General features: G+C 42.5%; 1 protein-coding gene across 2 annotated transcripts in view; it reads right to left on the bottom strand.

The window, feature by feature from the left end:
* The window catches only part of CALCR (calcitonin receptor), a 2,320,029-nt gene that overhangs the window by 954,914 nt on the left and 1,341,868 nt on the right, over positions 1-23,247 (bottom strand). For both annotated transcript variants that reach the window (XM_069211663.1, XM_069211664.1), the window contains one exon: positions 13,493-13,605. In XM_069211663.1, coding sequence (XP_069067764.1) covers positions 13,493-13,605 — 113 coding nt within the window. The remainder of the gene's footprint in view (positions 1-13,492; positions 13,606-23,247) is intronic.

Raw genomic sequence — 23,247 nt, forward strand, 5'->3', positions numbered from 1 at the left:
CTGAAAGAGTTGCTGTCAATATTTACCAGCTAAAGAGTGTGTGTAGATACATGGAAATTGCTACACATAAAATTAGTTCTGTGATAAGTGGTGGTTCACGTAGTCCTCTTATTTTTAGTTAATGAGCAGAAAATAAGCACACATCACATCCGAATTCAGTATTAACTAAAAATATCTTAAACATATTTAACGAACAATTAAAAAATAAAGCTCATGTGAGGGATAAAAGGAAGACAAGCTCCTGACTGAGGGTAACCCATCCCACGCCAAAAGGTGATCTGGTGGACTGAATAATACCTCAGTAGGAAAGGCAAAATGAAAGAAAGGAAACAAAGCAGACCAAAACAAAGCAGACCTGCTGAGAGTGAACGAAAGAGCATGGCTGTGGACGTCCTAACAAAACCAAGGGGTACATGATAAAAGAATGGGTGAAAGAGGGATGTGCTCTAGAAGAAGCGCAGGCCCACCACGGGTCTTAGAGTGATGGGGTGGAGGAAAAGGAAAAGAAGAGACATACTCAGTGAAGAAGCCGACCCAGACGGAGCGAAAACGGACAGCAACATCATAAAGATTTTAGGGACCCAGGGCCAAAGAAATTTTGAAGGCCCCTGTTGGAAATGGCTTCTCTGCAGTGTCATCCCCAAACTGTTTGCCTTTCTCCTCTTATTTTTCTGACCTCATTTTTGCTGGCTTTAGGACTCTGGGCACTTCACCACTGTTAACCAGTGCACATGCTCTCTCCCTAAAAACATGGTAACATTGACTCATAGCCAATTGGCATAGTTAATTTACAAGTAATTCCCTAGTAAAGTGCACTACAGCTGCCCAGGACCAGTAAACTGAATGCTAATAGTGGGCCTGCAGCACTGGTTCGGCCACCCCATAAGTAGCCTCTTAACCATTTCTCAGTCCTGCTCTTGCAAGGCCTGTGAGTGCAGTTTCACTGCCACTTCTACTAGGCATTTATGGGTACTTGCCAAGCCTTCAACTTCCATTTTTCTACATATAAGTCATCCTGAAGGTAGGCCCTAGGTAACCCATAGGGCAGGGTGCTATGTAAGTAAAATGCAGGACATGTACATGTGGGTTTTATATGGCCTCGTAGTGGAAAACTCCTAAATTCATTTTACTCTACTGTGAGGCCTGCTCCTTTCATATGATAGCATTAGGGCTAACCTCATATACTGTTTGAGTGGTAGATTCTGATCAGAAAGGGGTAGCCAGGTCATATTTTGTATGGGCAGATGGTATTAGAAAATCCTGCCTATTGGTGAAGTTAGATTTTATATTACTATTTTAGAAATGCCACTTTTAGAAAGTGAGCATTTGCCTGCACCTAAAATCCATCTGTGCCTTACAGCCTGTCTCCAATCCACGTCTGACTGGGCTGGCTAACAGATCCCTTGTGCATTTTACCCAGACAACCAAAAACACAGGGTACTCAGTCACACCTGCACTCATCTGCATACTGAATGGGTCTTCCTGGGCTGGGAGGGTGAAGGGCCTGACACTTACATTTCAAAGGCTAGTGGCCTGCCCTCACGCAATGGAATGCCAAACCCCCTACTGGGACCCTGACAGACAGACCTGTACTGAAAAGGGACCTTGTGCACTTCAAAACCAATCTTTAAAAGTCTCCCCCACTTCAAAGTTATTTTGGGATATATAAACTGGGTCCCTGACCCCACCAAATCAGACCTTTTAGGACCTGAACCTGAAACCTGTCAAGAGGACCTGCCTGGCTGTCCAAAGGACTCATCTGGTCTGCTTTACTGAGAAGAACTGCTGCCCTGCTGTTGCCCTGATGCCTTGCTGGCCTCTGACTTTGCTGAGAAGTGCGCTCCAAGGGCTTGGATTGAGCTTGCCTCCAGTTTTCTGAAGTCTCAGGATCAAAAAGACTTCATCTCTTCAAGGAAATTTTTTGTGTGCTGAAAATCAACACAGCTTACCAGAAACGATGCACAGCCTGCCTTGTGGTGAGAAAATCACTGCACAGCCGAACAGGAAAGATGCAGCCTGACTTCCCAAGCGAAGATCTCCATAGCGCCTGCGTTGAGACTGGAAATTTCACACACGGACCTACCCGATCGATACACAGCCAAGCCGGAACAACGCAGTCTGACTTCCTAAGTGAAGAATCAATGCAGTGCCTGTCAGGTGACAGAAAATTCAATGCATCACCTACCAGATCGACACAACACCTGTGACTTCTTCCAACACGCCCAGGATTTTTCACCACATCATCCCTGTGAATCCAAAGATCACTGTATCGCAGTGAGGAACCAAGACTGCGTGCCGGAAATCAATGCAAAGCCCCTTGCAGTGTGGAAAAAAAAAATCATTGTCTGTGGCGCGTTAGAAAATCTGACGCACACCTTGTTTTTTCACGCATCTCCTCCTCCGCGTCTCTGTGCATGGTAATTTTGACGCAAACCACGTACTTTGTGCAAACAAGAGACAACTGTTGATTTCTAAGATTTAAGACGCTTTTAAAACTTGCAAAAGTGATATCTCAACTTGTGCTTATTGAATTTTGATTGTTTTGACCTCAATTTAACTAGATAAATATCTTCTAAACCTGTGTCATGTATTTTTGTGGTATTTTCACTGTGTTATTGCATGACTTATTGCACTAATACGTCACACATTGCCTTCTAAGATAGGCCTGACTGCTCAGTGCCAAGCTACAAGAGGGTGGGCACAGGATAATTTGTATTGCATGTGACTTACCCTGACTAGGATTGTGATCCCTACTTGGACAAGGGTGTATACCTCTGCTAACTAGAGACCCCAATTCTAACAGCCCCATTTTGGAATTGCTTTGAATTTATGATCCAATTTCAGCTTTTCTATGCCCTCTGTGGCCGGGTCACTGATAGTCCACAAGTGCAGCAAGGTGGCAGTATTATGTGGCATGACTGGGAGTTTTTACCATGTAATATTAACACTTTACCCAGAAGTGGACCTTGGGTTCAAACTAGTAAACCTTTCCTCAGTCCTGGTAGTATGGCAAAGAGCAGTCGGGCTACTTGGAGGAATGTGTATAAAGCATTTCACAATATCAACATGGACGATAAGTAAATGGCATGACTCCAAATAAATCCATCACCAATTTAGAAAAATAGACCTTATTTTTTTATAAAATTTAGACATGAGAATCAAGGTCCAGATGTAGCAAAGGGTTTTTCCCATTCTGTGTCAATGGGAAAATGTGTCGTACATATGGCCCCAAGTCTTTAAGTTACATACAACCAGAGTTATGAATTTTGAAAGCGTTGATAAATCACTGCAATTCACTCTTTAAAACAGTCTCCTTTGAAGTCAATGGGGGAAAATCAGGATGTGCACTCGGGCACTTAGAGGGGGAGGTTCGGGGAACCCACTTAGACTGAAGGTTCTGTGGGGCCCTAGAGCAAGGATCAACAGTCAGATTTTGGTTACCTTGCCCAGGAGTCCAGGTGCCGAGGTGCTTTGGCTGTCCTTGGTTCTTTGGAGCTCCTGGGTGCTGAAGGGGATCCGTGGCTGCTGGAGTGTTTGCACTACTTGGACAAGGATACTTAGGAGTGGATCTACACTCTACCCTTAATGTGTAGAGGTCCTTGGGGGACAAGGACCAAGATTCAACCGTGGATCGATGCCACCACGTTTGGTTACTCCAAGTGCAGAGGTGACTTCTAGCTGTCGATTACGGGAGCTGGTCACGCCAAGGGAACTTTGCTGCTGTTTCGAGGTCAATGTCTTCCGAATGAAAAACCACATGAAAGGGGCCAATGCAGGTATCAGTCTCTATGCTGGGTATCTGCTCTGGGGACAGGGATGTTCCAGTGGTCATCGGTTTCTGGGTAGGCAACAGACAGGCCTTGTTAGCTGAAAAGGTGGTCCACTGCTTCTTCTTCAACTGGGGGTTGTCCGGCAGGGAGTAGAGTCTCAAGACTTGGAAGAGACCTCACTCCCCCAATTTGGATGCTAGACTCTGAGTTTCTTTGGGCTCAGTCCCACTGGGCCTGCAGGGCTGCAGCTTCCTTGACTTCTACGTGTCAATGCATCTGGAAGTTGCAGGGGACTGATGCCACCAGTCAGGGTAGTCTTTCTCAGTTATCTAGCTTCCATAGGGGTCCCTTTTGCTGAGACCAATGAGCTTTCACCAGAGCACACGTCGGGCACTTGTTCCCAGCGCTGGGCTCCACAGGCCAATCTGGTGTTCTCTTCTTTGCACTGCGGCATGAGTCCAGCGGCTGTTGTTGAGGGTGATGTCTCTTGGTGCTGCTTCTTTTTCAGGTAAGAACTGAGGGTCTAGTGCCAGGGGAGCCCCTTAAATCCTAGTTTAGGGGACATTGAGGGTGAGGGGGGGCAGTGGCCAATGGACTACTGGTCCCCAAGGCTAGCCCGCTCCTATAGTGACAACTTCCTGTGGGATGATGTCACTTTCTACCCAGAATCCACTATTCCTAAGGGTTGCGAACATGGAGCACACTTCCTCAGCTGTACAGACCTCCTAGCCCACTCTAAAGGTGTGGCTAACCTTTTGGAGGTGTACGCCCGCATAACTAATTTTACCACCTGCTGAGCTGGACAGGGCGGATAGGACTTTGTCCTCCATTGAGGGGCACTTATATGCACATCAAGGGCGATGAAGCCTTTGAGGCTCACCGCCTTGACTGCGCTTCCACACTAGCCATCCTGGGAAGAGGAGGTGTGACCTCTGCCTGTCCAGGTCCTTTGTCTCTATCACCTGGATGTGCTAGCACGACCAGCAGTTTGTGGTAGCAGAGACTTGAGAGAGACCAACAAAATAACAGAGTGCTGGTTAACATGGTGGACACCCTTTAGGGGGGCCACCAGGGCTGGTGCAATTTAATTCTGAGTACTGACATTGTACTCAGGGTTAAAAAGCACAGAGTGTAATACCAAACACTGGGAAAATTGGCCGGGCCATCACTGAGCTGGACATATGGGTAGTGCCTACTCGCCAGCCCATATTATCCTATGGACCTCTGGTTCCTCATGTCAGCACTACGTTTTAAATACCAGCATGGGGTCATAAGTTCTCACTCATAGAACAGTGCACCGTGCCACCTGGAAGGCCTGCCTTAGGGGTGACTGACCTGTCTATGGGCAGTAAAATGGGATCCAAGGGCACTTGGGGTGGGCAGAATCTGCCTCGAGCAGCAAGCTGCGAGTGCAGGCTGACATGGCAGCTCTGCAGTCTATCTTTTACTTGGGTCACTCAAGGTAGCACAGTTAGTGCTGCTTTCCTGGTGACCCCTTTACCATACTTGCCCTGGGTACCCCAGTTACCATTTACTAGGCTCTTACAGGGGTGGTAAAGTCCTTGCCAATTGGCCTTTGCAATTCAACCTACAGTTTAAGGGACAGATCATAAGTACTGAGGTCTGATTGGCAGTCCTCAGTACACTAACAGGTCAAAAAAGCAGCATCAAGCAGCAAACAGAGGGGGTTGACCATCCTAAAAGGGGGACATTACAACAACAAGCACATTTGCCCAAATTCTAAATATGTTCACATCTAATATTCAGGGATAGTGATATATCTCAGCAGTGATCTATCTCAGCAACAGCTCACTAATAAACTTCAAATTATCTCATTGACACCCTTCCATTTCTCACACATGATATCCTGTTATGATCTAAAACAACTTTTTATGGGTGTTGCATGAAACATAAACACAACATTTCTCTGCAAAATGTCTGTAAAGCACCCTCACATTATCCAGAGTCAAAATGAATTAGAGAAAAACGGTATTGAAATCAATCTGTTTTGGAATTATTTAAGGTCATTAGGGCACAACTCTCTGCACACCAGAGCTGTCTCTTTGAGGGGCCACCTGAAAGGCTGGGCATTGGGTCACAGTCCATTTTGCCCATGCCTTAACCTCTTAGCTGCTGCCCCCCCCGTGCTGAGTCCTTTTTTGGCTATTTGGGGTAGTTTGCGCTTAGGCCTTCATATCTTTTTGTCCACATAAGCTATCCACACAAAATTTGCGTCCTTTTTTTCCAACATCCTAGGGATTTAAAGGTACCAAGAGTTTGTGGGTTCCCTTGGAGCAGACAAAGAAATTAGCCAAAATACAGCTAAAATGTTGTTTTTTTCAAAGAAATGGGAAAAACAGCTGCAGAAGGAGGCTTGTGGTTCTTTCCCTGAAAATGGCACCAACAAAGGGATTGCGGTGCTAAACTCACCATCTTCCCAACTTTCAGGAACAGGCAGACCTGAATCAGAAAACCACTTTTTTTCAACACAGTTTTGGCATTTTACTGGGACATACTTCATTTTTACAATTATTGGTGCTTTCAGCCTCCTTCCAGTTAGTGACAGGAATGGGTGTGAAACCAATACTGGATTCCGGAAAGCTAAGCATTTCTGAAAAGTAGACACAATTCTGAATTCAGCAAGGGGTCATTTGTGTAGATCCAGAAGATAACAGCTGAAATAAAAAAAATGAAATTGAGCTGAAAAAAAACAGCCATTTTTCTCCACGTTTTACTCTGTAACCTTTTCTTGCAATATGAGATTGTTTAAAGCAATATAATGTTACGTGTGCTGGACTCTTCTGATTGCAGGGATATATAGGGCTTGTAGGTTCATCAATATCCCTAGGTACCCAGAGCCAATAAATAAGCTGCACCTTGCAATGGGTTTTCATTATATGCCGGGTATACAGTAATTCATTTGCTGAAGTATAAAGAGTGAGAAATAGGTATCAAGAAAACCTTTGTATTTCCAAAATGGGCTTAAGATAAGGTGTGGAGAAGCAGTGGTTAATTGCACATCTCTGAATTCTGGGGTGCCCATACTAGCAAGGGAATTACAGGCCATTTCTCAAATAGATGTCGTTTTTACACTCTGTCTTGGAAGGAAAAAATGTAGAGAAAGATAAGGGACAATAACATTTGTGGTGCTATTCTGTGTTCCCCCAAGTCTCCCGATAAAAATGGTACCTCACTTGCGTGGGTAGGCCTAATGCTCACGACAGGAAAGGCAACATGGACACATCACATTTTTACATTGAAATCTGACGTGTTTTTTGCAAAGTGCCTAGCTGTAGATTTTGGCCTCTAGCTCAGCCGGCCTCTGGGGAAACCTACCAAACCTGTGCATTTATGAAAACTAGACAACTAGGGGAATCCAGGATGGCCTGACATGTAGGGGTCCCACAAGGTTCTGTTACCCCAAATCCTTTGCAAACCTCAAAATATGGCTAAAAGAACACTTTTTCCTCACATTTCTGTGACAGAAAGTTCTGGAATCAGAGAGGAGCAACAAATTTCCTTTTACCCAGCGTTCCCCCAAGTCTCCAGATAAAAATAGTACCTCACTTGTGTGGGTAGGCCTACTGCCTGCAACCGGAAATGCCACAAAACACAATGTGGACACATCACATTTTCCTACAGAAAACAGAGCTGTAATTTGCAAATTACCTAGCTGTGAATTTTGGCCTCTAGCTCAGCCGGCACCTAGGGAAACCTACCAAACCTGCACATTTTTTAAAACTAGACACCTATGGGGAATCCAGGATGGGCTGACTTTTGGGCTCTGACCAGGTTCTGTTACCAAGAATCCTTTGCAAACCTCAAAATGTGGCCAAAAAAACAGAAAGTTCTGGAATCTGAGAAGAGCCATGAATTTCCCTCCAGCCAGTGTTCCCCCAAGTCTCCCGATAAAAATAGTACCTCACTTGTGTGGGTTAAGCCTAGCGCCTGCAACAGGAAATGCCCCAAAACACAATATAGACACATCACATTTTCCTAACAAAACAGAGCTGTTTTTTACAAAGTGCCTAGCTGTGGATTTTGGCCTCTAGCTCAGCCGGCACCTAGGAAAACATACCAAACCTGTGCACTTTTGAAAACTAGACACCTTGGGAAATCCAAGATGGGGTGCCTTGTGGGGCTCTGACCAGGTTCTGTTACCCAGAATCCTTTGCAAACCTCAATATTTGGAGAAAAAAAACCTTTTTCCTCAAATTTCGGTGATATAAAGTTCTGGAATCTGAGAGGAGCCACAAATATCCTTCCACGCAGCATTCCCTCAAGTCTCCCAATAAAAATGGTACCTCACTTGTGTGGGTAGGCCTAGTGCCCGCGACAGGAATAGATCAAACAGGGGTCAATGTTGGCCCTTACATGAGGCAACTTTTGACCCTGGGGTGATCCATTCCTGACAAGGCACTTGGTATAGGCACTCAAGTGGGGTAGTGTTTGTATAAGGACAGGTGAGGAATCACTGGGTGGTAGGAACTGTGTGGATCCCAGCATATTCCTGTAGTTTGTGTGACAGATATGCAAGAAAAATAGAGTTTTTCTTCAACATTTCAGCTTCACAGGGTATTCTGGGTAAGAAAGCTTTGGGGAATCCACACAAGTCACACCTCTGTGGACTTCCCCAGATATCTAGTTTCCAGAAATCTTAGGGTTTAATATGTTTCCCTATATGGCCGCTGAACCAAAGGCCAAAAACACAGGTGCCTGCCTTACAAAACCAGTTTGTTTTGTGATAGATAATTTTGATGTCTCCACAATACAATATGGGTGGTGGAATTTGGGGCTGAACTAAATAGGGGAGCTCCCAAGAGTGCACTCTCTCTCTGTGCTTGCCGGCGCATTCACCTGCTGTCTGGGTTGGGCTAACCCACTATTGCCCTGTTGCACAGACTGTGCTTGCGAAGGGACAGCAGGACTGTCCTCATCACCTCCCTCATAATTTACTGGAAGAGGAGTTATCCAATGGGACTACTCCGACTGAAAAATCACTCCCAGAGTTTGTGCCATTGTTCTATCCCTCAGATGCTGTCTCAGTATCTGCTGTCTCAGGCTCTGATCCTATGTCAGAGCTGTCCTCTATAACCCAAGTGACGGCGTCAGCACCAGTCATCCATCAAGATGCCATCTCTGCTATTGGCTAAACTGTTGCTCTAAAACACTAGCCTACGTAGACAGTCACAAAATTGCTGGTGTGTGTGTGTGATACGTGCAACAGTAGAGGCCACCTTACCTGCGCATCTTCCCTCAATTAGCACGTTCTTTCAAGACACTCAAAAAACACCTTGTCACATACCATTCGTCATAGTCTTTAGCACCTCCTGCACCCAGTCCATCAATCATTATTGGTGCTTCCACTCCCATGTCCTCCTCCTCTGATTCCCTCATTACCACCCAGCAAAAGTGCCCTTCATCTCTCCATAGCCGTCCCACACTCCGCACATACATTTCATTTGTATTATAGCGCAGGTAATGGCTTACTTTACTAATGTGTACTCAGCTATTTACTTAAAATACAGATTTGCTCTTTGCAGTAGGCATATAAACCGTCTGCGCTTCTTTATGGCACTAAAACTGCGACTAGACAAAAGTCTGATCCTTTTGTAGCAGAAACATAATCACAAAACTTACTTGACTTTTATATTGCTGCCTAAAAGCTACAGTTGAAATGCATCAGTTGAAGTATGTGCATTGCTTTGAAGACGCAAGCTGCAACTGCAAGACAACTGGTGGCAAATATATATATATATATATATATATATATATATATATATATATATAGAGAGAGAGAGATAGAGAAAGAGAGATATCACTTTTATATGTGGGTCTGGTTTGCCTGGGGGCTGATCGCAGCCCCCAGGGAAACCACACATGCATTGACAAAAGTGATCTATATATATATATATAGATAGATAGATCTATCTCTATATAGCTGTATCTATCTAAATAGATTATCTACATAGATATATCTATAGAAAGATCACTATATATATATATATATATATATATATATATATATATATATAGATCTTTCCATAGATATATCAACGTAGATAGATATATATAGATCTATATGTATATAGATCTAGATTTTTTTAGTAGTCCAAAGTGGCCCCCAGGGAAACCCTACAACTACTGAAAAAAAGTATTGCCCACGGGGGACCCCCTGACAATTTCTTTATTTTCTTTAAAAAAAAAAACAAATAATTAGCCCATTTTCTCTGACCCCCCTCCAAGTGAAATCCCTGGTGTCTAGTGGTGTTTCCTGGCCAAGAAACATGTTCAGGAAGGCCTCGTGTGAAAGGGGAGAGTCTCCCCTTTCATACAAGGCATTCCCGAATGTCAGGAAGGCCCTATGGGGCCATTTTCCCCATTGGAGCAAGAAGCAGCCGCTTCCTGCTCCAATGGGAAAACAATCCTGTGATGTCAGCGTGTCATGGCATCACAAAGGGGCGGGTGGGGAGCGGGGGGAGACACAGAAGATCTTCCGTGTCTCCCAGGTGGTTTAAAAAAAAAAAAAACCTTCCTGGTGTTGGCCACTGGTCGTGACCCGCACTAGGAAGGTGGTGTCGGCGTCGGCCAGTGGGCGACGCATTCACCTAACAAGTTAAAATGTCTCTAAAATCAGAGGATGTTGGGTGAGGGTGGAAGAGGGAAAGTGAGCAAACATTGAGGAAGGAAAGACATGACCTGGCCATTTAGAGGTATTTCGTATTCTATTCTGGTTTGTTTTTCCGTGGTGGAGTATGATGTCAATGCTTTTAACCATATCAGCATTTTTATTTTTGTTGCAGTTTTTATATTGTGGCCCAAGGGCATTGGAGTGTTTACATGAACATCAGTTCAGAGGTCAAATTCTTTTTTTAAGGCACAGGGAGATTAAGTGATTTGCCCAGAGTCATAGGATGTTGAGTCTACACCGACTCAAACCTGTTTCCCCCATTCCAAAGAAAGTAGCTATGGTCACAACGCTGAATCCTTTCCCCTAATTTCTGTTGTGTGTAATACAACCTAATGTCTCTCCTATGGAGTTCTCCAATATTTCTAGCTCTGCACAGTAAAAACTGAAATGTTGCTGTAAAAAGCTTGATTGAGGCAATTATTTACTAAATACAGTCGCAGTAAAGGGAAGATTCTATGATGGCGAGCTTTTTTTCATAAGGCTGTTAGACAGAGGTATTAATAATTCATAATCGATTCATTATGTAGTCTATTAACTTTAATGAAAACTTACTGCTGAGGAGATTATTATTAAAGTGGATAAACAGCATGTTGTATCTCCAGCTAATGGGACTCGTACAAAGGAATACATTTCATTTTATTGTCCTCGTAAACCTCATTTAATCTTAACACTTGGTATACAAACTATTTAAATGAAATAAATAAATACTTTTTACTTGATTTTTCCATTGAAAGCACCAGTCGTGTGTACTTACACAATTATGGATTATTGTTTCAGTAAGCAAGGAATCCCTTTGAGCGATCAGCATGTTTTTGCAGAAGAATGGTGGGGAGCACCTTCGGGAGGGAGAAAGGTCCTGTCGTTTTTTTGGATTAATAGTGGCAAGACTACATAGGCATATACCTGAAATAAACACGAGATGGCCATTTTAGTGTAGATCTGCTCCTTCATAAGATGTTTAGATGAGGTCCTTGCCAACGAATGGTCCTAAGAAAAGTCTGAATCAGGCCACCAACACTATTTGGAGAGGCATCTTTGTTATCAATAATCCTATCTCTGGCATCAGCAGGATAAGAAAGGACTTTGACGAGGTCAATTGAGCAAAGTCATTCTGCCAGGCCAACAAACTCTAGCCATTCCTGCATGGGGTATCAAAGGATCAAATAAACGATGTCAGTGCCGGAGGCTTTTGGTAGCGAAAAAGATCCTGGTGGATAGAGCTTTGTTTACCTTTTTACTATCAACCACACACTGTCCTAGCCTCTGCCACATCCACTACCACCCAGCACTAAGTCACATTGCCAGGAAGGCCAAATTAGGCACAGATTTCTGTATTTGCTAGGCCGTCTTACACAAACACATTGCACAGTACAGAAACATTGCAATGCAGTTTTAGACTTATGAGGTTTGGGGATTCATTGATGTTCGAATTCATAAAGTAAAGCTTTTTCTCCAAATGACTCTGACAGCTGTCGTATCCTCTGGCTGTGACTGGTATAAAGGTGAAGGTAAAAAAACATAAGGGTTAATTTGCACACCAAATATGAACCAATGGTAAGGTATAATAACACAAAACAGGGGTTCACGATTCAACTAATTTAAATGCTACTACCAAGTTAATGGATGGGTGACCCATCTAAATAGACTAATACAACCAATATTTTAATCTAGAAACATATGCTTGAGTAGAATAACGAGACATTTGGTCAATTAACAACATCAGAGTGCTAAGAAAATAAGGAGTGATCACATGGTGCAGCACTCATAAAACAGTGACATGGAGATTCAGGTGAACTGACTCATGACAGCAAATATTCAAGAAAACAGTGTTAATTAGTCTAAAAGTATGAACGTTAATGGTGTTTAGACCTCTTGTGATCTGAAGGCCACTGCCATACCATCCTATCATACAGCAAATAGCCTCCTGGGTTTTCAAAATTCAGTAGTGCCTCGTATGTTATATTTTGACCATTCCTAACTTTCATGACCTTTACCAAGAGTCTTAAGTTACAGCCGCACATATGGGTTAGCCAGCTGCTGGGGTGGGTACTTCCCTTTTCAAAGTAAAAGTATAAGTATCCTTAAATGCCCTTGAAAATTGTTTGGTATTTCTAATATCTAGACCAAATCATGGGACGGTAGTTCATAATTTGAAATTATATTAGAAACCAAAGTATTATAGCAGCCCATGTTTATGTAAGGTCTACAAGTAAGCTGTGAAAAAAGTGCATAACACTTGGTGCATGATCTGGTGAGTCATGATATGACCAGATAATGTGGAGGTGCTGCATTGCTGATGTCACCTAAGTTTATATCCTAGTATTCCAGTCATAAAATAAGCAACTACATAGCGGGAAATGATGTCTGTATGAAACAAAGACAATGAGTCAGTGGTGTAGGCACATAATCTAAATTAAATTATCAAAGGTAGTTTCAATGTTAGAAATTCGTAATCCTATTATACGGTCCCCTGCAAAGTACACAACGACTAAGCACCCACCATAGGGATGATACTTCCCTCCTACACAAAAAGAAGGCAACTCAAAATAATGAAATTGTCCATGATGGAAGATTAAGATTAAGAGCCTTTTGTTATGTGTGCATTATTTATTGCACCTAAAAATTACCGCTACTTTAGGGAATCATTACTTATCGGATATAACAAACAACACCAACTACGAGTAGCCCTTCCAAAATGAGGCATAACGTGAGTATTTGTGGTTACCACACCAAAATCTGCATTTCCCAGAATTTGCCAGACATTTATCACTCATGTTGATATGTCTGCCTCACTGCCTCATGTTTGAGGCTTTTGGGCCTTATTTATCATTTGGCAGATGGTTTACTCCCTCAAATATGTGGTAGATGACCTATCTGCCATATTACGAGGAAATTAGAGCCCCTTGTAATCCGGTAGACCAGATAACTGTCACATTTTTACAGAGTATCCCATCTGCCATACTCTAAATAAGGCCCTAAGTCATTGAATGGAGGTCATGTGTCTCAATACTGCCATTCAACCAGCACTTACCTTCAGCTTTTCACTAGTATAAGAGATGCACAGTGTGTAGTTCGACCAGGTACGATTGCTATCTGGATGTCGGAACCAATTCCCTGTTTCATCACAGTATTTTAGAGCCTTTTCTGTAACAATAAAAGAACTGACTTTATTCCAAGCACACTGGACAGAACATAAATCAGGCAGCCACGTTATTTTCCCAAATACAGAAATATAAAAAGTAACATAGAAACTAGTTTGGAAAAACGCATTTCAATGCTAATAATCTTTCTGACATAATGTCATGCTCTAATTAGGCACAGATCCCACATGTTGGTCTATTCTTTCTGGATTTTATTATTGGAAAAAAAAACTGTAAACTCCTAAAAGTGTAGTGTGAAAGTTAATTTTAGGATTTTTTTTTTTAAAGACATTGGCATAGAAAGCAAAAAAACTACGCTATTGTTTGCAATTAATATAAATTACTTTTCTGCATGTTCAGCAACGCAAATGGAAAGGAAGAAAATATGTGCATAATCCAATTTATTCTTTCATTGACATGGATAACACATTTTCAATCTACCTGTTACTGTCATATAGGCAAAAAGAATGCGAGACTTAGGGCCACATGTACGAAATTCAGGTTTTGCGACTCGCAATTTACAAGTCACAAAACCTAATGTACAACAGTGTCAATGGCACTGTTTGCGATTCTCAATGGGGTCGCAAATGACCGACCTCATGAATATTCATGAGGTAGGTTGCAATTTGCGACCTCATTGGGAATGGCCGCCCTCACAAGGATGGTGACCTGCTGGAGACAGCAGACCACCATGTCTGTGACTTCTTTTAAATAAAGCAGTTTTTAAAAAAAAATGCAGCCCGTTTTCATTAAAGGAAAACGAGCTGCATTTCAAAAACAAAAAATGAAAAGTTTTCTTTTCATTTTTTCAGAGCAGGCAGTGGACCATAGGACCACTGCCTGCTCTGAAAAAAGATTTTTGCTACCATTCACAAAGGGGAAGGGGTCCCATGGGGACCCCTTTCCGTTTGCGAATGGGTTAGCCCCAGTTTGAAAATGGTGCTAACTGCGATTGTTTTGCAACCGCATTCGCGTTCACAAAACAATCATGCATGGGACTGCGAATAGCAATTAGGAAGGGAACACCCCTTCCTAACTGCGACCCGCAAACCCTTTTTGCGATTCGGTAAATAGATTACTGAATCGCAAAAATGGGTCTGTACATCCCAAATAGCATTTTCCACATCGCAAACAGCCCGATTCGCCGTTTGCGACATGGAAAATGCTTTGTACATCTGGCCCTATGTGAAATGTCGTCATGGTCATTGGCCCTGAGTCTCTCAGAGATTGTGAGTGCCAGCACATGTATGGTGCATATCTCAATCTGCATTTTCATTTTCACATTTCTGACGTTAGCATCGATGAGTAAAGAATCTGCGAAGAGTAAGTTTAGAATGAAAAGAAAGGATCTGAGCGTCCTTTAAAACCGCAAAGGAGATATAATTTGCCTACGGAAAAAATGGGAAAATATTGCAATCACCGGGACCTCCATGGCAAATATATTTTGTACTCTGTGACAAAGATGACTTGTGGAAGGGGGGGTGGAGAATGGCAAACTAAACACAGGTCCAATTTAGGCACATAGCCGCTACACAAATAGGAAGGCAGCTGAATTATCGTAGCAATTTTGAACATAATTTTAAGTTTCGAAGAAAGCCACTGTGTGTAATCAGAGATTATTGAAGCATGTTCCCATTTTTGTAATCTTAATACCATCTGTGATCTGGCATTTCCGATGCTTACACAGTTTTCAAAATAATGGGAATTGTATACCTTAACCCAGTAAGGGTCATGCTAACTAGGGATGAGAAGGTTAATGGAATGAATCAGTGACTGCAAAAACATTGATGGCCCTAGCCTAAGGGAAAGACTATTTCTAGATTCAAGTGTAGGCCCTTCTATGTGGCTACCAGTTCAATACATTTCTCAGAAATAGCATGCCGTGAATTAAATAATTAGTTACAAAGAACACGCAGCTTCATTTTTTTTTGTTTAATATTTTATTAAAGTAAGAACATAGGGCCAGATGTACCAAAGGATTTTACCCATTCTGTGTTTATGGGAAAAAGCTTTCGTACATATGGCCCATAGTGTACAAGAAAGCCAGCACACCATTCAATTAGTGTAGTATTGAAGAACAAAAGTCCATATTTATGAAAAATGGCGCACAACTGCGCTAACGCAGTTGTGCGTCATTTTTCTTAAAGCAAGCTAACAAAATTCCCTAATGCCACCCGTGCGCCATATTTATAAAATGACGCATGATGGCACTAATGAATGGCTAGCATAAAAAAAAAGACACTAGCCGGGGTGGAGGGGGATGCTGTGAAGGGGAATGGCATTAGTAGGTCAGAAATTAGGTTAGGCTGGTTAGTGGCAAACATTCTGCCACTAATCAGCCTAGCGTCATTTCTGAAGCACAAGCAGCCCAAAAATGACTCCTGCATGAGTTTAGACAGGAGTCATGCCCGCCACCTCAATGCCCACCACAGAGACCAGTGTCCCCTGGGCAAGCCCTACATACCCAGTGCCAGCAGGGGGCCCCATGTATGGGGCTCTCAATGGCATACCACACACATTCACAAACAGGTACCTGCCACTTACCTGGGATGTGCCCCCTCCTCCTGTAGTGTCCCTGTGGAATGGGTGGTTGTGTTGCTGGGGCTTGGGGTGTGCATCTTTGTGCCCATTTCATGGTGTTTCACCATGGAAATGGGCCTACCTGCACTCTAATGCCTGGTCTGACCCAGACGTTAAATAATGGCGCAAAGCAGGCTTAGCGCCATTATTTAGGTCTGCCTCCCACCCGCATGTCATTTCTGCGCTGGGAGGTAAATATGGCACAGTGGGGCTAGAGTTATGTTTAGGACGGGAACACCTACCTTGCATCTCATTGATGCAAGGTGGGTTTGCACATCCTAAACATGGTGCTAACTCCAGTATTTTGACACCAAATGGGTCTAGCATCAAAATATAAATATGGAGTTAGGGTGGCGTGGCTTTAGTGCCAAAATAAATGGTGCCAAGGCGATATTAAGGTTCCATAAATATGGGCCAAAGAGAGCAAGAAATCCAAAAATAGTCTAACAATAAATGAAAACAATAATAAAACTCATCTTGAAACAAATCGCAATGGAAGGTTTTCCTAAGAAGAAATGTTAAGGAAAGTTGCTTCATTCTAAGGAGAGACAAAAATAAGTTCCAGAAATCCAAGAAATCCTTGTGGTTGGTCAGTGTGGCATTGGCAGCAGGGAAGTTTCTTATCGCTCATAGGCAAAATCTCCAGCAACAACTATACTCTTTCAGGCATGCCCTCGCATTGTGTCTGTTCCATCTTCTTGCTTCTTACCCAAAGGAAAAGATGACGTCTGTGTTTGGATGTACTTTGTATTTGCACGGAAAATGGACTGATTATGTTTGTATTGGTTATATTTTATCTTCACACCTTCTATTTATCCTAAGAGAAAAGTAATTACAGTCGTATAAGGCCAGGATATTTCTCGTCCAATATCTATAGTAGGGTTAGTGGTTTTCTTTTGTTTTTTTTTGCAGTTTATATAGAGCGTTATGGACCTGAATGTATTGGATGACTTTATTTGAGCCCAAGTTACAATACACAAGGACACATTATTTTTTTGTTCGTTCTAGGCACAGGAAGATTAAAGGCCAGACTTAGCAAAAGATTGTATTGCCCTAGCAAAGTGACGTAAGAGCAACACAGTCCTGAAGTCAGATGTCCCAAGCCACGCAAAGCCACCCTTTGTGGCCCTGTGTAGCTTGGTAAATGTGGAAAAATGCACGGCAACACAAGTCACTGCCTTGCATCACTCTACACGAAGAAGGCACTATATAGGTGGAGAGTAGGTGTTTCCACGCACCCACCCATGTTTTGTGGCTCATTCTCAGATTTACCAACAGTAGTAAACTAGACAATGCATCAATATCGTACTCCTTCCTAATAGAGGTACAAAGAGAAGAAATATCTTTATTCCTCCTGGTTTCCTCTTTCTAAGTGTGCTGAATTCTGCCTCACTTTTGCCTCATGGTGGAAGGGTGCCAGCAGTCTTGCTTGGCAGCACACAGTGCTCTAGCACAGTAAGAGAGCTGGAATGCACTATATTTTAGTAGATTTGGCTCATTACTGCCTTCTCCATTTGAGGCAGTGCAGCAAGTGGTCTTGCTGTTTTGTGCTGCATCAAACTTTGATAAATGTGGTCATACGTTGTTTGCCCAGATTCACAGGATGTTCAGCTGACACAAGACTCAAACCTGGTTCCCGAGTTCTATACCTGCAGCTCTAGCTGGTATGCCACATCCTATCTTTAGATCAGTACATCACAGCAAAATTTCAATTAGGGTGCAACTTCATAAACTCATACTCTTTGTATTTTCAATCAAATATTTACATATTATGCCCAGTCAGTTACAGAGGTGTGATCACAACTAATAAACTGGCCACAACTGGCAGTCCAATGAAAAAGAGTCATTTTAAGCAAATTAGTTTATTCATTGATCTGGTGCCAGTTTTTGTGCAGAGTACGACATGCTGAGGAGTTTTCGTCTGCATTTAAAAGTTAAGTAACTGGTAGGAAGAAATATGAATGCTCTAGCAAATGAAAGCCTTGGCTGAAAACACATTACGATAGGCAGCCAAAAGACCATCTATTGCTTGAGGCACCTCTTACAATCTAAGGACGTTCTGTATATATTGATATATGCCTTTATAACACATCTGGCTTTGTTTATCTTCCGGTTTCCTTGTAAATAGTGATTTCCCTTGATGTTTACTGTGTTCTTAGAGAAAGTATTTATTTTGTGAGGCTTCAAAATAAAATATCATTGTGTCAACCTCTTCTCCTGTCTGAAAACATGTCATAACAGAAACTTCAACTGCACTCTGGAAGCAATTCCCCGCAATTTAACAGAGAAAAAAAGCTCTTATAGTCTTGGCAACACAGTTTCTTTACTAGTTCAATTCACATCAGGTCAAGAGGCCTTTCTTGCCAGGGGGCGTTTAACTCATTTACCTTCCTACAACACTTGGAAAATGTATCAATGCTTGGTGCAGTTCAAAATATGCTTGACACCTTGCAAACTTTTGAACCTAAAGACTCAGAATCAGTATATGAAATTTATGTTCATCACAAAATAATAAACACATGGTAGAAGTAACCTTTATTTATAATCACACTACTGTGGTACACAGAGTGTGTTTTAACTGATTTTTGTGTTACTCTACACTCTTACTTTGGCAAATTTCTCACAAACACATATATTACATAACTGATTGAGCAGACTTCATTCCCTATTAAAACCTACAAATATCTAGAATTGCCAAATGCCAACCATCCAGGGCAATCTTTTCTTGATTAATGTTTTGAATATTATGTTTGGGAAATACAGAACAAGTTGTAGCATATTTTTCATTACTTTTTCAGGCTTGAATAAGATATTTCTGTGGGGTTTTGTACCAAAAAATAGGCCAGAATCTGCTGAAAAAGCATATAGGTTATATGTTTTCAGAAAGAGAAATCACAGATATGTGTGGTTAAACAACCTAATTCCATAAAAACAAAAAAAAAACAAAAAAATTCCAGCACAGAGGTGTGCACACACACCGGCAATAGGGGTGTAGCTTCAGGAGGATGGTTTGGGGGGGGTGACACATAGTAAATAAATGAGGCTTGGTATTTGGGCCTGGAGGCTCCAAAGTCGGGCCTGCTATATCTGTGTCGGGCCCTACGCATTAAAAATGTCATACAATTGACCTCGCATTTAGTAATATTACTGATCTACAGGTACAAAGTCCCCTCCCACTTTCCTGGTCAAATCATTCACTAAATGCTCAGAACCTTTCCATTCCCTTGACCTCTACATTCTTTCTGCCAACAAGGTGAATGGGCCATTGCTGCCCTACATTAAACCTTAGGGACTGGTCCATTGTACTGCAGAATTACAGACCTGCTTTTTCAGACCAAATTAGTCCATCCTCCTGTAGGTTCAATGAGTGCATTTCCAAATCATTAGACATAGTTCTACTGGCAAAAGTACATACTAATGGCCATTGCGGTTGGAAATCCCCAGGGTTCATCTCACATTTCTTGAGCCTAAAAAAGGAATGTAAATGCCTGGACAGAAGGTGGAGGAAGTCTTTATCAAGACCATGAAAGTCGATTATAGGAGAGCCACCAGAAATTATCATGCGGAAATAGTAGCTACCCAAGCCTCCTATTATTCAACAACAATTGAAAGCTCCTCTCATTCTCCCACACAGATCTTCCACATTTTTAAAGAAATGACTGAGCCTGTACTCTTTAATGCCTCTCCAGAAGCTTCAGTTGAGCATAGCAACAATTTAGCACTTTTCTTTTAAAAGACAATAATGAATATATATCCGCCTTTCCTGATGGGCCAAATCAGGAATTCAATCAAATTAGACAGTTCCTTTTACAGCATCCAGATGCCAAGCTTCTGGCTTTTTCTGCTCTTGCTGTCAAAATCTTGACAGATCTCCTGCAGGTAGTAAAATCTGGATCTCCATTAGATCCTGCACCTCCTTGTATTCTTTCCCTAGGGTTGAACAACATTGCTCCTGTTTTAACTGATCTACTAAATCTATTGCTTAAAAGTGGACAGGTCCCTCCCCAATGGAAACATGCAGTAGTCAAACCATTGTTAAAACCCCAGTCTTGACCCCCTTTGTCTAAACAATTACAGGCTGATTTCCCTGGTACCAGGAGCCTCCATACTCCTGGAAAAGCATGTCAATAAACATCTCCCTGGCTTCCTTGAAGCCCACAAGATTCTTCACCCCACCCAAATTGGGTTTAGACCTCAGCACAGCACAGAAGCAGCTTTCCTGGCAGTGGTCGAAGATGTGATACGTCATTTGGATCTAGGGGGCTCAGCTGCCATTGTTCTCTTAGATCTTAATGCATCCTTCAATACTGTAGACCATGCCATTCTTATTCAAAGAACATCAATGCAGGTATCAATGGTGCAGCACTATAATGGCTCACCTTTCTGGAGAATTGTACTTTTTAGATGCTAGATCGGTTTTCTTTCTCTGAAAGATTGCATCTAAATTGTGGGGTGTCACAGGGATCTTCTCTAAACCCCACACTTATCAATCTTTACATGTATCTACTGGCAGAGATTGTGTGTTCCTATGGGCTGTCGCTGGTTTCCTATGCCGATGACACCCAGCTGGTCATGTCAATCTCTTCAGATCCAAGCGCACGTCATCCTCAGTTACTCCTTGTCTTCAGAAAGTGGGAGGTGGCTGCCGACTGCAGACTAAAACTTAATGAGGACAAAACAGAGGGGCAAGAATCTCCGTAACAATACTCTGACCATTTTAATGGACTGTTTGAGGAACCTTCCACCACTGAAAAGTTCAATAAAAAGTCTTTGGATATAGCTGGACTCCAGCCTCACTATGGACCATCAAGTAACAAAACATGCTACCACCTGCTTCATGGTGCAGAGGTTGTTGAGGAAAATGTTCAACCTCCTTCTTTTTCTAGCACAAAAAATGATTGGACAGGCCCTTGTAATCTTGGCCTCGACTATAGCAATGCCCTTTATCTTGCCTCACCTCGGTATGTGGTGAATAGGCTGCATGTGGTTCAGATTTCCGCTGCCTGCCTTCCCATGAACATCCAGAGACATCAGTCTGCCAAAAAATCTCTGGCAGCTCTCCACTGGCTTCCAGTGGAGCAACAAGTTCAATTGAAGGCCCTTTGCATTATGCACAGGGCACTTCACAAAAGGGGTCCATCTCCATTAGGATCTTTGACTTCCTACTATATCCTGCACAGGTCCCTCCGATCCTCCATGGCTTTTTTGATGAATGTCTCCAAAATCCATAGGTCTTGATGGGGAGGCAGTTCCATGACCTACAGGGCTTCTAAACTCTGGAATACTCTCCAGCCAGAGTTTCGTCAACTTATCCATGAATTGTCTTTTCGCGAGGCTTTGAAAACCTGACTGTTTAGGACTTAGTTCAGGGGGTGGCTGGTAACCTGCAATGTCTGCTATAGCGCTGGGAGGCCTTCTGGTAGCCATAAGACAAATAAACTAAACTAAACACCCCCCACATCTAATTGACTAAGCCATTCACCTGGCTGACAATGAAAGGGTTAAGCAATACATATGCCATGGGAGTATAGAACATTAACCCACCACATACCTATAATTTAAAATGTGATGTACTGTTCCAAAGGAAAAAAGACACTGTTCTTCCTAGTTGGGTCGGGGTCTTACAGGTTATCGCAAGCATCAACCCAACAGGAACAATAGGTATTATCCTGTTCAGCTGATGCTTGGGAGGACCTGCAAGACACCAACCAAACTAGTTAGAGCAGAGTCTTTTTCCCTTTGGAACAGTGCATCTCAGTTTAAACTATAGTTATATGTAGGGAGATAGATGCACTGGAATACTTAACTCTCACTGTATCCATATCCCCTTGGGTTTTTATAGCATTAGCCCTTCACTCCATCAACTTACACACCTTTAAAGTAAACCTTCAACTTTCCTTTGAGTCATCCAACAAGGAAAACTAGTGAATCTTGTGAAATTTTGTGAAAATGTGCTGCAAAGTCAATCTAAAAATAATGACATTACCATACATAACAATTTTGTTTAAGGGTCTGTGAGAAAGTTACAATTTTGTAACTTAACACAAAATATCAAATAATACACACGCTATGCACAATGATAATGCTGTGATTATATATTGAGGCTACTACTCACATGATTTCACCATTTGTGGTAAACACCTTTTGACATTGCAGTTATGAGTCTGTAGATCTGAAAACACATGAGCTGTCTACCACATTGTAGACTGTACAAATCACTGACACATTTTCCAATTCTTGTAGTAAGGTAAATGAGTAAAACGCCCCTCAGCAAGAAAGGCCTCTTGAGATAGTGTGAAGTGAACTAATAAAGAAACTGCCTTCCCAAGACCATAACAGCTTTTTTATCACTGTTCAAGTGGGTGTAGAAAGATGAGATCTGTGGAAAACTGAATTGAGTTCTGTTCAAGTTTTCACATTTCTTTCTGCTATGGCATTTATTCTGACGGGAGGAGAAGAGGTTGACAGAATGTAATTTTCTTTTGCAGCCTCAAAGATTTTTTCCTAGAAAAATGCTCTACACAACAAGCAAAATCGCTATTTACAAGTAAAAAAGACTTCACGTAAAACCACCTGCAATAAAATGAGGTGTACGAATGTCCACAGATTGTAAGAGAAGGCGATCCTATCATACAGCAATAGATGTCCCGTTGACTTCCCATACCATGTTTTTCCCAAAAAATATTTATTTAGTCTGCTAATACATACATATGTCTTCAGTGCAGTTCCACAACGTAGGAGCCCAGGACGTAACGGTTACGTCCAGATAGGGCCCTTGGGGGAAGCGCAAGTGCCCCCCCCCCGGGGGGCCTCGCACCCCCCTCCCCTGGGCAGGGATGGAAGGGGAATCGCCTCCCTTTCCACCCCTGTCCCGGACACTCTTGTGGCATCTGATGACATCAATGCACCATCTCGCACTGATCTCATCAGAGGCCTACCCATCCACGCTGGAAGCTCAGCTTGCAATAGGAGTTCTCCTCTGATCACGTGGAGGGGCGAGAGAGGCATGAAAGGAGAGAAAAGGCCTTTTGTCTCCTTTCATGTCTCTCTCAACATTTCTGCTGCC

This window comes from Pleurodeles waltl, chromosome 10 (assembly GCF_031143425.1).
Source record: "Pleurodeles waltl isolate 20211129_DDA chromosome 10, aPleWal1.hap1.20221129, whole genome shotgun sequence".
Classification (NCBI taxonomy): domain Eukaryota; kingdom Metazoa; phylum Chordata; class Amphibia; order Caudata; family Salamandridae; genus Pleurodeles; species Pleurodeles waltl.